The sequence below is a fragment of the Nipponia nippon genome, unplaced genomic scaffold, assembly GCF_047370975.1.
Source record: "Nipponia nippon isolate SJK-2023a ecotype South Korea unplaced genomic scaffold, ASM4737097v1 scaffold_5, whole genome shotgun sequence".
Classification (NCBI taxonomy): Eukaryota; Metazoa; Chordata; class Aves; order Pelecaniformes; family Threskiornithidae; genus Nipponia; species Nipponia nippon.
This window is the reverse complement of record NW_028262369.1, coordinates 70388552-70404388: the sequence shown is the minus strand read 5'-3', so window position 1 is coordinate 70404388 and position 15837 is coordinate 70388552. Positions and strand designations below refer to the sequence as shown.

Below are 15837 nucleotides of genomic sequence, written 5' to 3'. Positions count from 1 at the left end.
TGAGAAACAGATTTATAAAAGGTATCTGGCCTCACTGTGGTAGGTAACTGCTGAATTCTCACCTCCAGCAAAACGGTTTAAGCCCCTGCTGCCTTGGGGAGCAGGGACGGGACAGGGAGCCAAAGCATCCAGCCTGAGGCTCCTTGCTAGAGCTGCGCGACAGGCTGCCCCTGCCATGGCAGGGTCTTACTGGAGACCCTCTGTCCCCTTGGTCCCTGCTGCCGCAGGCTCCCACACCGGGCAGGAACATGGTTCAGTGCTTCCCACCACGGCTCAGGCTTGCTGGTGGTGGCTGAGTTCTGCACAGAGCTCCCTTTTGATTTCTTAATTGGCCATGGAGAGTCATGGCTGAGCGGTCTGTATGAAGCAGCTCTTTCCTTCTCAAGAGCCAAGCATGCCAAGGCAGCTGTTCGGCCGTACCGGCATAAGGACTCTGTAACGCAGAGTTGGAGCTGGCCCACATGCAGCCCAGAGCTCTGCCACAGAGGTGCTGGGCCAGCCCGTCGGTATGGGGCTGTAATGGGGCCTGTCAAGGGATTATGGCCAAAAAGCAGAAGCGCAATACAGCAGAGTTGCAAGGAATACAGTTATTTCTTTGTGCAGGCTGAGAGAGGATTTGTTCTGTTCCAGGACCTGTGTTATCAGGGTTTGGGACATGCTGAGCTTTGTGTGTTTCTGAAGATGTGTGTGACAATGGCTGGCATTTCAGCAACCTGTGTTTTGCTGAAAACTTCAGCATGTTTGTTCAGCCATTCAAAACAGCGTCTGGGAAACCCAGCTCTGAAGGGCAGCACACTTCCCTCTGAGCAGGGCTGGATCTCAAGCAATGAGCTGAACAGATAATACACAGCTGCGATGAAAAATGTGGTTATGTCCTCAAAGAATATTTGATTCTTGACCTGTGCATGAGCACAATCCTGAGGACAAATCCTGTCTAGTATTTTCCTACATATCTACAAAGCCTGTTGTGTGCCTCAAAATCAGTATTGGGGGGGGGAATTTGATTTTAATGACTCTCTGAGCTAGGCTGGGCACTTTGCCTGATTATAAGTTTCTTTCACTGATACATATATACATTATGTATGTGTGTGTGTGTGTGTGTGTGTGTGTGTATGTGTGTGTACATATATAGGCTTGAAAAATACTCCCTTCTCTTAGCACGCTAGGGAGTGATCAGGCGGTGTGCTTGGTCAAGCCGAGGTATGTAAGCATGGCCCTAGTCTCATAGCTTTTGACCACTGAAGAATGTGATTTTTCCCCTCCTAACTAATCACAAGATTATTTCATTGTCTCGTGAAAATGCTGTCCTAGCACATCTTCCTTACCACTGTTGAGCAATGTTCCTACAGTCTGTTTCCAGAAATGAAAATTGGGACAGTGCGAAGTCTGTCTTCAGTGTGGGCAAGAGGGCCTGGGAAAGTACAACCTTCCGAATCGAACCGTGCCCCGCAAAAAGCTGCTCATAATATCATTGAATCACTGCTTATCTGAGAATAATCACTACTCCTCTGAGAATAATAAACCCACTATGTGCCTACCTCTACTGCGATCTCTTGAAATCAGTTGCTTAACTGACGTTAGATCTGCTTGTTACTACAGAGCCACCCTGCTTTTCCCGAGCTTGCCAAAAGAGCTCATTTCAAGTTAAATGATTGCATAAAGAAACAAATACACCCAGAGGCGATTTTAACATTGCTGTTTTAGGTAGCTTACCTGTCACAGATGACTCGGAGTCTCTGAGGCCTTCTGGAAGCAACCAGTTCTAGAAAGTGTAATATACAATCACAGGATTAAATGAAAATCAAGCCAAAAACCATTCTTTGAGCCCTTACAAAAAACGTGCACTCAGAATTTCAAAGGGCCCTATAGAATCTGTCATCTTAGTATTTATAAATATACATTATTCCTATAGGACTTCAGTACCAGCATTGATGTTAATAAGGCTGTTCCAGTTCTGTAACCCTTTCCTTTCATACATCTGTGAATACAGGCCTTGGGCCTCCTCCTGTTACCGTGTGAATCTTAGCTTTGACTTCAATAAAAGCAGTATCAGTCCCTAAAGCCTTCACACGAAGGAAGCAGAAAGAGTTTTGCAGGCCTGAATCCCCAGCAATTGTGTTGGCTTACCAAGGGGCTGCTGAGCTTCATGTGTCGCCCTGTGGGCACATGGGGCTTTTCTGCATGGAGCTGGCAGAAAGACTGGGGATGGAGCAAAGGCACTTGGGTCCCACTCTCTTCTTGTCCACTGCTTTTGCTGTCAATCCCTCACTAAGTTTGCTGTTTATCAAGTTAACCATTTTCATGCAGGCTTTGTACTTACTTATTCAAACATCTCTACCAGACTGGAACTTTGCAGAGTTTGCCGTTTTGGGAAGGCTGTGTTGTTGTTGCCATTTTTCAAGGACACATTTCTCAACTTTGTGGAAAATGTAGAGGAATACGTTCCTCAAATGTTTTCTTACAAAGTATGAATTTTCTCAGGCTTAGATATGAATGAACGGCTTAAGCCTGGAAGATTTCCCCTTAGAGCTGATCAACAGAGACATTTTCTTGCATCAGAAAGGCTGTGATTTCTACACAGGTACATTTTCCTGAGCACCATTTCTGACAGCAGAGAAGAATGGTGCTCCAGCCATGAAAAGGAAAGCAGGAAGGGTGGCGTAGACCTCTCTTCCAGCTCAGCCCAGACAAGCATTCCCCGCGGAAGCAAGACCACCAGAAGGCAAGCGCCACTGGTCTGTTGCCAGTAGACTTGGAGCTCAGCTGGGGCTTACGCTGCACCATCCGGGAGCATCTGCCCTCCCTTCCTGCCCAGAAGCCACATCGTTAGGGGACAGAAGCTGCCAGCTGCGGGCATGCCCTCTGCCTTTGCCTGCATGGCCATTTCCAAAGTGCCAGGCCCAGGGGCTCGGTCCCTCAGTGTCTGACTTGATGCACAGACAATTTGAAAAAGTGCAAATGACTGAACTTTCAGCACTTAACCTTTCCAACAGCAATCTTTCACCATTAAGCCAGTCAAGCAGGTTGTTAAACCTGTCTATCACAGGGTAAGTAACAGTTCACAATTGAAGTGTTCTCCTACACCCAAATACTAAGGTAATTGCTAAAGCAGTAAATGGCAATATAACCTGGGACAGGATTCATGACTGTTTAGGTGCCAGAGCACTGGAATTATCACCAATATATAGAAGTTATATATTAGTATCTTGAATAGCCCCTTCCCAAATCAGTCACTGAGATTAACTCTGGCAGAACATTCCTCTTGGATCACTAATAACATTTTCTCTGGATCCTCTTTCCTTCATTTTGCCCCCTCGACTGTAATAAAAGTGGAGAAATAAATGGTCCATATTGAGTAGAGATGTAAAGTTTCCAGGCAGAAAAGAAGAAAAACAATTTAAAAAAATGGTTTGGAAAGGCATAAGCTTTTTTGTATGAGGTAGAAATTTTTACCTCTTCACAGAGCTGGCCAAAAACTTTCAGATGTTGTAACTTTCTGCCAAAAATTTTGATTTGTGAGATGGAAACATTCCATGACAATATATCAATTTCCTTTCATATTTAATAAAAATGTCAAGATGACTTAAATATTGTGCTTTAACTCTACTGAAATCTTTTAACGTTAATATTCTTTAGTGAGTTTAACGTAAAAGTTAGAAAACACATGTTCAGTTGATAACAGCAGGGCAAAATGTTTCAATGATGTCTAAGAGAAATGTCACTTTGTTTTTGTGGAGTGCATTTTCAGGATTAACAATCCAAAGAGGAAATAGGACTTTCTTTACATTACAGATAGAAATATCAGCTTGCTTACTGGGAACTGGGAGGCATACCTGAATTATAGTCTTCGCTGTCTCAAGCAAGCCTCTTGACTTAAATTTATCATTTATATAACAGGGAGATTAATAATTGTCTACAAGGGGTAGTGCAAGAGCCAGTGAGCCAACTACTGCTGTCCCTGTCCAAATGCATCTCGCAGTGGAGAATTCTGCTTGAGTGAGGACTGCCAAACTTGCCACTTTGAGTATACAGAGTTTTGATTATAAATGGAAGATATGGGTAAGAAAACAGTGTGTCTCTGCTCAAGGATTTAATGCAGTTAACTAATCCACTTTAAATCAGTTCAGATTAATCTCCTGACTGACTCCATATAGACAAACCCTTAGAGAATGCCGAGGCCCCATTGTCTCGAGCAGGGTAAGAACAGAGCAGTAAATATTTTCCCTAATGTAAGATTAAGACCAATCTAAAATTGTAAAACAGCGTAAACAACTACTCCTTAAAGGTAAGAGATAAAGCATATTTGGATATCATTCCAAAAAGTGGATAAACTACTGATTTAATTGTCTTACAATGACAATATAGACATAAAATGATGGGATTGTGTAGGGCTGATTGGCTTTTTTAACAACATGAGTAGATCTGAAAGGTAGGGCTTGGGTTTGTTATTGTCCATCCATATGCAAGGCAGTGTGTGCTAATGAGGAAATACCTTCCTATATGAAAACCCAGGTGGAAGTGGCTAATGAACTGATAATGAGGCAAGCAAGCCAGAGGACAAAAGTTAAACTTTCCTAATTGATGAAGAGAGAGAAAGAGGATGCCAAGTGCTCCTGGATGAAGGCGCTGGGGTTGCAGGCTCACAGAGAAAATTTCTCTCATTAGTGAAATCTCTGTGGCTGCAGGACAGAAGCAGAGCTCTGTCTGTGTGGCAGGCTGGAAACTGCAGTCTGTGCCCAATGCCAGACAGATAGGAAGTTTCCCTACAGCCTGGCCAGCATATATCGCGCATTAGTTACAGTGCTGCTCTTCCCTTTGGGATCAAAGCCACATGCGGTTTATTATGACAATAAAAATTTCATCGTTTTAGAATTCAGTTTCCAACCATCCCATTTGTTAAATGAAGCATCAGCATAAAAAGTGAGATAAAAAAAAAAAAAGGAAAAAAAAAAAGCACTCGGACTGCAGACTTCATAGGCGTTCTCAAAAATGTTATTTCAAGTTTGCGTTTCGGAGCCTGCTGCTTCTTGCCTCCATCTGCTGGTGACATTTTGGAAACGCAACAGATGATGCACAAAATCTGTCCTCGGGAGCAGAAATTGACTCTGGAAAGCTTCTAAATCTCATTCAGCGTAGCAAAGCCTGCAGATATGTGAAAAACTAGGCTTAATTTAAAAGTAATCGCTGCATCTGAAAAAGCCCAGTGTAAAACTTGTGTCTGCTAGGTGAGATGATACTACCTGCCATACGGAACTTCATTAGTCAGCCCATGTGATAAATCAAAGCGTAAAGCTCACTCATAGTGAGTTCATCATGTTACAAACAAATAAGCACTGTTGCCCACTCTTCAGAATCCAAATGTCAGAAAAAGGAAACAAAAAACAAGTCGGTACATTGGGTGCTCCAGTATTCCCAGTTTGGCAGAAGCACCAGCTTAGTGTCACGGGCTGTGAGTCCTAATCCTTTCCTGCCCTTGACCCCTGCTGTCTAGATTCAAACTTGTAACCATTAATGGGGCTGGATCAAAACACTGGCCTTCTGGTGTCACCAATGGTGTTTAGAGGGGATTTAAACTCCCTGCTTTTCAGCGCAGTGAAATGAACACAGCAGTAGATTAATGCAAGGATTTGAGCTCACACAGCATGAGAGCTTTCAAAAATAGTGTTAACAGAGCTACAACTGCCTCTTTCAGGGAAAGCAAAATGAGGGGAACAGAACAAATGAACAAACACAGGGCAAAGCCTTGTCGCTATGGGCAGGGCTCCTAAGCCCGGGGAGCCAGGGAGAGGGCCAGTGAGTGCGCTGAGATGTGGGGTCGGAGTTCTCGCAACCCTTCATATTCTGCAGGAACAGGTTCTCAAGCCAGGGCTCGGGTAAAACCGTGCTTTCAGGCTCCACGGCCGCTGTAGGGCTGGCCACAGAAGAGCTGCTCACCCATCCTTCCTGTTCACCTGGGGCCAGGCACCGGTTGAGATTTTGGCAAACTGTAGGCAATGGGCATGAGGCATATTTCTAAGCTTCTTTGTGTGAGAAGGCACAGGGCATAGGGTGGTCAAGCGCTCCTTTGCACATTTCATCCCTTGCCAGTTGCCCATAGGGGGGGCAGGGGAGCTGCTCTTCCTCCAGCTGCCCTGTGCCTGGCTCACGGACCCTACCGCCCATGCTGTATCTCCTCTTCAGACTGCAGCAGGATGTGCTCGAGCCCACAGTAGTGACAGAAAAACATCTAAAGGTTTCCAACTTTCATTTCAAAGATTCCTACTAACCCACCTGGCCCACGAAACCTTCCAGTAACAACCTCAGTCTGGGGCTGAGCCTACACTGCTGAATCCAGTGGGAGTTTTGCCATCAACTTCAATGAGAATAGGATCACACCTCAGTGCTTTGTTTTGCCCGTGTTCGTTCCTTGCCTCGGGCAGGAACCTGTTTGTTTGTTTGCTGCCTGCGCTCCCTGCAAACATCAATAGGACTAGCTAAAAGCATTCAAGCCATCAGATTTGGGGAAGCACTCCAAAGTTTTTTTGCTTATCTGAACCATCCCAGGCACTCAGATTCACACAACTGGGCTGGAAATAACCTCAAGAGAGAAGGTTTTCTCAGGCAGACTCCACAGCTTCCACTCGGGCTGAGCGTGTCCCGGAGGGGGAAACAGCACTTGTGCTTCAGGGAAGAGAGGGGAAGTGCACGGGAGCATGTGAATGGCAAATAGCTTTAAACAAAGAGACTAATTTGCCTTCTTACCAGCAGCCCCATCAAAAACTGACTTGATTTAGTTCATGACTAGGGCAAATAGTCCAACCTTATATGACTAACCTTCTTCGATCCGGACTGGTTTGTATAATCCAGGTGTGAGCCAAGACCTTGGTTCCAGTACGTGGCTGGAGCAGCCCAGAGCCCCTTAGGCAGGCTCTGAGGAGGGGAAAGGGATGCTGCCTCTCCAGCTGGCACAGCTATTGCCCCAAAAACTGGCTCGGCACCCCTCTCCCATGTGTTTGGTATCATGGTGGGATGCTCCCACAGGAAGGTGTCCTCTAACTCCTGCATTTCTGTCTGCTCCAGCCGCAAAAGGCACCAGTGTCACAGGATCACAGCACAGCACAGGTCAATTCTGCCCCACTGGAGTCCGTTAGGGAAACTTTCTATCAAGCCTGAAAGCAACTCAGACTTGGAAATTGCTTATGATGACTAGACTTGTCTTTACTGGAGCTATTTCCATGCTGCCTAGGTCCTGTCCTCTCCCTCCCAGACCTGCCATTGGCACCCTCCGCAGCAGCAGAGGACAGCACTGCTACTCAGACACAATAGAGCTAGGTGGGAGTGACTGCCCAGGGCAGTTCTGGGCACTCACGCATTTGCTGTTGTCTGTACTAGTTTCTTTGCTAGCGTAGCCTTAATGCTTGTGCTTTTAGATTGTACGTCTAGATAGCATCGGGATACCTCATCATCATCACTGAGAGTTTTTGGCCTTGTATGAGCAGATGACTGGCATAAAAAAAAATCCTTGTGATCAGTTTGTCCCACATATGAGCATTTCTTTCCTCCCAGACTACCCTTCCCAACTTGTAGACTACCCAGCCAAGCCTTCAACAACTTAGAGAAGAAAGTGCTTCCTCCAGCTGTCTGCTCTGTGCTTGCTCCCTATCCAAATTAAACTTGCTGGGGACAGCGACACATTCCCATTTCACGCTGGTTTGATTAATGTGTCTCAGCTAATTGTGTGAAGGATTCCAGTCCTTTCGACTGTGAGACCAGGTTATTGTTCAGCCAGTCGCAGCTACCATGTGAAAATGGGGGCTGTTTAGTGTTCATGCACCAGAATCAAAGGAGGGGCATCTTGGACTGGGTCACAGAGTAACACCCACTTCTTTGAAAAGATGTTACTATGCTCTACTAAACCTGTAAACCTCTTGCTCAAAGCACGTCTTCTCCCTCCTCCTTTCCCCCCGCTCTTTTTTCCCCCTTCCAGATAGACAGGCTCCCCCCACCACTCTCTTAGGGTATAAGTGAGAGAGGATGGCTAGATTGTAGATGGGTGGATTTCACATTCTAGGGTTTTTAATATTTCACTTTTATATTTCTCTTAGAGAATGATCCTGCTGAGAGGCTGAGAATCAGTGCTCATCATTTCCCCCTCACTGACACTTGAATATATTTTCCCAAGAGAAAACATTAAACAAAAAGAGAGAGAAAGAGAGAAAGGGGGAGAGAGAGAGGGAGAGGGAGAGTGACTGAGCTAGCTTTTCAAAGCATACTTCTCAACCTGCCCACATCAAAATAAGAGACAACTGGCCCTTTGAAGTCCAGGACACAGACTTCTCTACCAGCCCATGTGGAAATAAAAGAAGCCAGCTTTATAAATCACACAGATTTCTCACCTTGCCCACATCAAAATCAGGGACAGTGACCTTTAAAACTGAGGTTTAAAGGCCCCCAAACCAATCTCCATAAAAATAAGGAGAGTTCAGATAAACTGTGTCTCCAGGTACCTGTCAGCTTTTCCAGTCTAAACCAGGAGACATTGGTCCTTTGCACTGAGGAGTGGAGACTAACTACATTGCCAGCACTTGCAGCAATGAAATCTTCCATCAGCTTAACATATACCCAGCGCTCAGTGAGGCAACTTTGCCACTCATCTACCTTTGTTTGTATCCTAGGCCGATCCCAGTGTTGTTGTAGGTCCTACAACACCACTATCATTAAGTAGCTCAAGGCATTTAGTAACACTGAAGCACAGGATTTTTCATAATGAGAATTACTGACCCAAAAATTAAGTGGCTAGTGGCTCAGAGAAAAAGCTGGCATTCTTGTGAGTTAAATCATACCTGGATTATAGTTGGGGAGCTTGGAAAGTCCTGGCCAGGTGTCCTCAGTTGGGACCCCCAATACCTGTGCAAAAGAAGAAAGAGAGTGAGAAGAGCAGTAACCTCTGTCTGCCAGTACCCTGCCTTGGTGTGGAGCTGGAGGAATCGGTCTCAACGGAGAGAGACTGTGGCCTTTACTGTAAACCAGCACAGATTCACACTGCCCTGGCTGGTGCTGGATCTACCACTGCGCATAAAGGACACTGACATTTTAGCACTTGATTTTACAGCAGAAAGGGTCCTGCTGAGATTGAACGTTGTTGCTGCTGGGAACATCAGTGAAGGCGTATGCAGCTTCACTGCCAGATGCCACTCCTGTATGTGTTTGCCAGCCCAGGGGTCACAGTGTTCAGCCTCTTTCGCCACTGAAGGTGTCCTCCTGCACCAGAGCTGCACTGGGGACTCACTCTGCACACTTTCACTGGCAGCAGCCGATACACTCAGCGGCAGCACTGGCTGTGAGCTGTGACAGAAACTGCTGCTGTTCTGAGGTGAAAAAGAAAAGCTGGCAGACAGGTCTACTGGCAGATGCTAGAAAGCAGTCCAGTGTCTCATCCTGAGGGGTCCAGAGCTTCAGCAGTGTATTTGGCCTTTATTATGAATTGTGGGCTTCAGAAGTTGGTCCTCACTGAGCAAAGTCTGGGCCAGTAAAGCCTCCTCCAACCTCATTTGAGTTGCTGAAATGTGTGAGATCAAGCATATCTGGATTTCTGTGCTGGTTGCAGATGTTTAGTGTTGTCATTATTACTTACCGTGTGCAAAGTGCCTTGTGCCTATTGATACAGATGAGTTGTGCTAAAAAGGTGAAGCCACATATTTAAGAAGAATTCAGAGCATGTGATATGGTATTATAAATCAGTACTGCTAACTCCAAGCATTCAAAGCTTATCATACAGGCAACCCCCCAAATTATCAGGTTTCCTTAAAAAATGGTGAAATTTTAACATGAAAAATGTCAGGGTTTTTTATTCACTTTCTCTTCTCCAACATTAGATTTGTCTCGCATTAGCTACACTTTGCATATGATAGACAATTCCTTTTCCTTAAAATGAAAGCTGAGATCTATGATATGGGGAACTTGGCCTCACTGAAACTTGTGATAAGATTGCAAGAAAACAGGCATCAGTAAAAAAAATATATTAAAGAAGGAAGAAATATAAAGCCTGGCTGTTGCAGTTGTTATGCATCTGGTAGCTGATTGCTTTTCTCACTCACAGTTGGGAAACAGCCGTGAGGACAATTACAGCTACCTGGAGAAGACAGCCACAAGCAGGGACTGCATCTCACAGCTGGCACATATTAGCATGGTGGTCTGTGGGGGGAAGCAAGCTAGGGTGGCTTGCTGTGGCCTACGTTTCCAGACTGCTTATGGACTCAGCCTGCCACAGCAAAGACCAAGGGGTAGGACCCTTGTCTCTGCTCACCTGTAAAATCGGTCTTGGAAGCTGCCCCAAATCAGTCTTAGAAGCTTGAAAGCTCCCCAAAGAGAAGGTGTCTTGCAGTGTTCAGCTATGTGAGGATGTTGGAAGGTGGCTCGCCCCGAGGGTAATTTGACAGCTCTGGATGAGGATGCATTCTTTACTGCTGTGTGTATCCTGTAAGTAGGGCAGGTCTGCCCAAAGCATAGGAAAGAGAGAGTTGGAATCTGAACCTGAATCCAGAATTGGCTCTCTTTTGCTACCCTCTTAGCTTTCCAGGAAGCCACAGCCTCTAAAATATTCTGCGTTGAAAATCCAGGTCTGAGGTGCCATGCCTGCCTTCGTCTGGGCCCTCATTCTTCAAGGTTTCTTGTGAGCCATTGGGCATCAATCCTAAAGGCATCAGAGGGAGCTGGGGAAGTTCAGTACATAGTAACATCCTACTCTCCAGGGTCAGCTCAGCATTCTGCCTCTCTTTGGTGAAGAATTTAAGAAAATAGTTATTTGTGCATGCTTGTACTTTGCTACATAAGGTTTTCAGCAAATGCTTACATTTTGCTGAGTTGTGAAAGCATTCAGAGCACCAATCACTGAATGCCATATGAATAGGGATTTATATTTATCTTTTCTCAGTCTTTTTCTTACAAAAGATGCTATTCCAACCCATTAATTTGGATCTATTTTTTAATTTCCGAAGTAATGGGGCAGGTGATTTTTTTTTTCCTTTTCTTTTTTTTTTCCCCTCTGGACCTTTAATGAGATTCCTTGCCAAATCAGACAATGACTTATATTTATTTAATTGACATTAATTATACTCTGGGGATTTTTCTATCTGTTGTGCATCCACCCTAAATCTAGCTGTTAACTCTCTGGTCCATGCCATCAGACAAAGCAAAACAGCCTCTCTATACTTGCTATTGCGCCATGCTTCCCCAAGCAGGCACTTTTTACTATAGTGAAAGGTCTTGGTGCAGCTCAGTTCAGTCCACTCTGGAAGAGGCATAGTTTCAGCCAGAAACATATTTACAATGCCCATACTTCAGCAAGCACTTTAAGCTGGTATGAATCATTGTCCTCTTTCTCCCCTCCAACTGCTTCCTTCTCCTGTGATGAACCAGCTGAAGGAATCAACCTAGCTGATTTTGCTTAGTTTTGTTGGGAAGTTATATTTTATGTTTTTTGTAGAGAAGCCTTGTAGTCATTCATTTGGCACTTGTCGCATGTTCAGTGCAGCCACAGAAGTACGCTGATGGTATGCTGCAGCCTAATCCAGCCCACATGAAGTCCTTCTCAGCACAATGTTAATCAATAAGATGGAGGGTTTTGAATGCAAAACCTATGCCTGATCTCTTGAAATTTGAATGATGGATCTTAAGTTTGTCAGGTTTGCTTACTCTCCATGCCATGAGAGAACTGGAGACACTGCAGTCCACGTTCACTCAGGCCAAACTTCCATAACCAGCACTGCCAGCGTGAGTAGCTCCTTCCTCTTCACCTGCTTCCCATCTGCTCCTGCTCCCGTGTCATCCCTTCCTTAGTACTACTGGTCATTAGTGCTACTGTTTGTGCAGCCAGATGATGAACTGGGTGAATAAACTGCTCTCGTTTAGAGTATCCCAGGGAGAAAACCAAGTTATAGGTTCACCAGTTCACGTAGCCCCACATATAAGTGAGAGGTGACACAGGAGCAGGAATGAGCCGCCAGGGACAGAGGTGGGGGATGGAGACTGCTTAAGATGGGACTTGCCTCTAGAAGAAATGTTGGTGAAATAACAGTCAGTCAGTCAATCCTGATGGTTCAACAGGACAAACACATTGCACAGAATGGGGATTTCCCAGCTATGTATCTATACGGTGCTTGAACCAACAGTCCTACATGGAGAGTAGCATGCTGGGTGATATAGACTCATGCACGCAAATGCAAACAGTCTCTAAACCAGTGCAGGGTGCCCCTATTATTAGTACATGAAAGGAACTGACTATTAGAAAACAGTAGGAATCCCCATTCTGAACCTCACACTTGGCAAAATATCTCAAGTTAGGGATCGAAAGCCTCTAAGGAGCTTTGAAATCTTGGCCTAACACAGAGCCTCATTCCAGGCTGTATAATAACATAAAACCTTCTGTGAAAGGCACTAATTATTTCATGGCTCTTAAAGCTTCCTCATGATTTTTAAATAAGTTTTTTTTGCCTTCTATGGCACAAATCCTATTAATCACGGTATTAGTTATAATACCAGAGAAATGACGATAGGGCTATAACCCTCCAACTGCAAAACCACAGGAAATGTATCCAGAGATTTCAGAGCCGTAAGCGGAAGGATACCCTTCATTCACACTCTGGGAAACTGGACCCTGCCCTGGCTTTGAACCCTGTTAATTGGCCAAGTATGGATTTTTTTTTCTCAATAATTCTTTTTTTATTTTTTTCTCTCTATGAAAGAGAAATTCAGCATTTATTTAAATGGATTGAACTCAAGTCTAAGAACTGGACCCATTTCTCTGTCTTTTTATCACACTTTTTAGCTAAAAGCAGAGAGGAAAACCCTACCAGGCAAGAGTGTTTCTGGATGAAGTGATTAAGAAGGAAAAATCTGATTTACACAGACTCGAGGCTGTAAAGTCCTTTCTCACCACGTTCCAAATTTCAGTTTACTGTACTTTCTCCTTTGAAAACCCACATTTGGGAAACGCTCTATGCAGAAGAGTAAATCCCTGGGAGGAGATGTGAAAGGGCAGACACCTACAGCAAAACCCAACAGGAATCTAGTTGACCTTCCTGAAGAGTCAGTAATAGGGTCAGCAACGAGCAGTCAGGAACATACAGAATCCACTAGTGCTGGTAACTGCCTCAATTCTACCAAGCTGCACTAAGGACGTGGCTCTGTGTTTCAGTTTCCCCAGCAGAAAAAACAGCTTAAGAGGCTCCTGAATATGTCTGCTCTCACTTGCTGCTGCCTTTATAAAGTAATTTCACACTTTCCATTATGCCAAAGCAGTCTCTGGGGCTGCACCATAAACTAGATGATACAAAATGGTCCAAGTTAAAATGAGGAAGGATCTCTGAAAAACCTCAGGGTCTTGCCATTTTCGAGGTAGTTTAAGAGCAGTATTAGAGCTCCTTTGTGTGAATATGGTGTGCTGTATCCTACAGTAAGTAAAGGATTTAACAAGAAGGAATAGAATTTGCAGTACCTGCACACCTTTTATGCCTTCTTCAATTTGATGTCACTTTAATTGGCTTTAAATTTTTGATGAGATGACAAACATCAAAGGAAAGTCATTTGATTTACTCCTGTGTCTGTAAGAAAGTTGCGAAATATAAAATGGGTTACAAAGTCTGCTATGAACTTGGCAGATTGGACCAAATTATTTCTGCTATTCACAGGACCTATGCTTAGGCCTTCAAAATTAAGTAGGGAGCTGGAGCAACAGGTTCTTTTTCTCTCCCATTTCAGGGTATGTTTTACTCACCACCCAGATCTTCGTCAGCTGTTCATGAGTACCAGAAGTTCCTGCAAATATTGGCTGGCCCTGGATCATTTCAACAAATATACAGCCTGCACTCCTGCAAGAAACCCAAGGTATTAACTCATTCACGTACATGACATATATAATATGATTGTTGGGATGGGCACGGGAGAAAGGAAGAGAGATAATTGTTGGAATGGAAATTTAGAAATCTTGATTTGCAAATGAAGAAATCCTGATATAAGCTGTAAACCCTATATATTTTGCAGCTCAAGTCTGAAATACCGGTCTGATGTGTAGGTATCATATACTCACCTCATGTCATCTAGTGAGAGTGTGTGTGTGTGTGTGAAGCAAGGCAGGACATGGGGCATCTGTATATATGTAAATAAATACAGGCTTCAGTGAAGGCTGATATACCTCTGCGGTATGGTGGTAGGCAGGATGTAGCGTTATAAAAAAACCTACCGATTGTGGGAAGTCAGGAAGGTTTCCTTTGGGAGGGGCCATCTTATACATCCCTGGTCTTGCAGCACTGTTCTAAGCACTTGCAACTGGCCCTTGTTGCAAGTTGTATGTGGTATCGTTAACTTCATCCTACAGATTGAAGCACTTGAATTAAAAAGCTGACAAGTCAAATAGGACAGAAGCAGGCTAGAGATTTGTCACATTCACATCCGTCCAGGATTTTAGAAAAAAAATAAAGCAGTTAAAGTTCCATACAAGTCTATTCCCATCTCCTTTATCTCATGAGCACCATCCACTAAAAAAACCCCACACCCTTCACCAGCAAAACAAGAGAGGTGCCATCCTTGGAAAAGAAGCCCACTAAGCACCATCTTTTTTTCCAGCACCAGACAATTTGTTTCAGGTCTCTTTCAATTTATCCTGTTACAAACCCATCTAAAAAAGATGGTCGTGCCAGAAGCCTGTGGAATACTAGGGTGTTTTCCATGAGAAAAAGGTGCAAAATTGGAGTGATAACAGTAGGAAAGATAAACAGGGAACTACTACTACTACACAGTAATTGAAGGATGCATTAGATGCATAAAGAACACAGAGGTACTAACCACTAGAGCAATTTTTCCTTCAGAAACAAGTAGCTCTTCACTGGAAAACTGAAGGTAAGATTTCATAGCATAAAGAACTCTGTGACAACAGCAAGTTAAAGTATTCTTATTTTTATGCCATCCCCTGTTCTGCACTTGTGCCAAAGCAGCTTAAAGAAACCCACCAAACCCTGCAAAAAATGCTTAATTTTACTAAGGTGGATTAGTCCTGCTGGCAATAATGATGAGATAGTTGTGGTCAGCGTAGACCCTGATTTGCAAGTATTTACATCTCTTATTGTATGGTGTAAAACTCTGCTCATTTCCTTTTAAATCTTTTTCCTCCAAACTTTTTCTAGGTTTCCTGTCTTTTCACTAAGCCCCACCCCAGCTTTTCAGGTTTCAGTCTCAATCTTCTTTGGTTATAGCAAATTTGAGTGCTTTAAGCTCAAATGTTGAAAACCCTGCTTTGTCTAACAGACTCTGAAAGTATTATTTTCACTTGCTGAGCAACAACTAGTAATCTCTTCTGGTCATCTGTACTGCTGTGTTACCCCTTGCACCTTGTTTTTGCAATACCGTAGATGCTTTTCCCACCTGGCTGTGGTCAGCTGAAGGCCTGACAGGCACCTCATCTGTGGTATTCATTTTGGTCATCCTTGCGCATCAGGTGATGCCAAGCCTGTTTGCAGATCCATATCTAATGCTGTTTTCACAAACATCTCTGCTGCACTTTGCCTTAGCTTCCTGTACCTTAACCTTGGGTCTTGTGAGCTTAGCTCCTTACCTGTCTAATATGCTCTTACAGGGTCCAGGCGTCATGAAACTTAACCCACTGCTTTTGTGACATGTATTTTTTTTGTGTTTCATAGCACTACCACGTCACTAGATATTATTTTGGAGCCCACTGATTCTACTGAGACCAGTGTCATACCAACCCGCTGTTTTCACAGCTGATGTACATGGCCAAATGGCTTACCCTATTTTGCAACCACAGGGGCTGCTGTAATACACTGATTCCATTGCACAAGTTTAACT

At 44.1% G+C, this 15837-nt stretch overlaps 1 protein-coding gene across 1 annotated transcript in view; it reads right to left on the bottom strand.

The window, feature by feature from the left end:
- Positions 1-15837, bottom strand: part of CDK15 (cyclin dependent kinase 15) — a 28324-nt gene that overhangs the window by 1340 nt on the left and 11147 nt on the right. Inside the window, 3 exon segments of the mRNA XM_087731492.1 lie at positions 1714-1762; positions 8823-8886; positions 13754-13847. Of these exon segments, the coding sequence (XP_087587618.1) occupies positions 1714-1762; positions 8823-8886; positions 13754-13847 (207 nt within the window).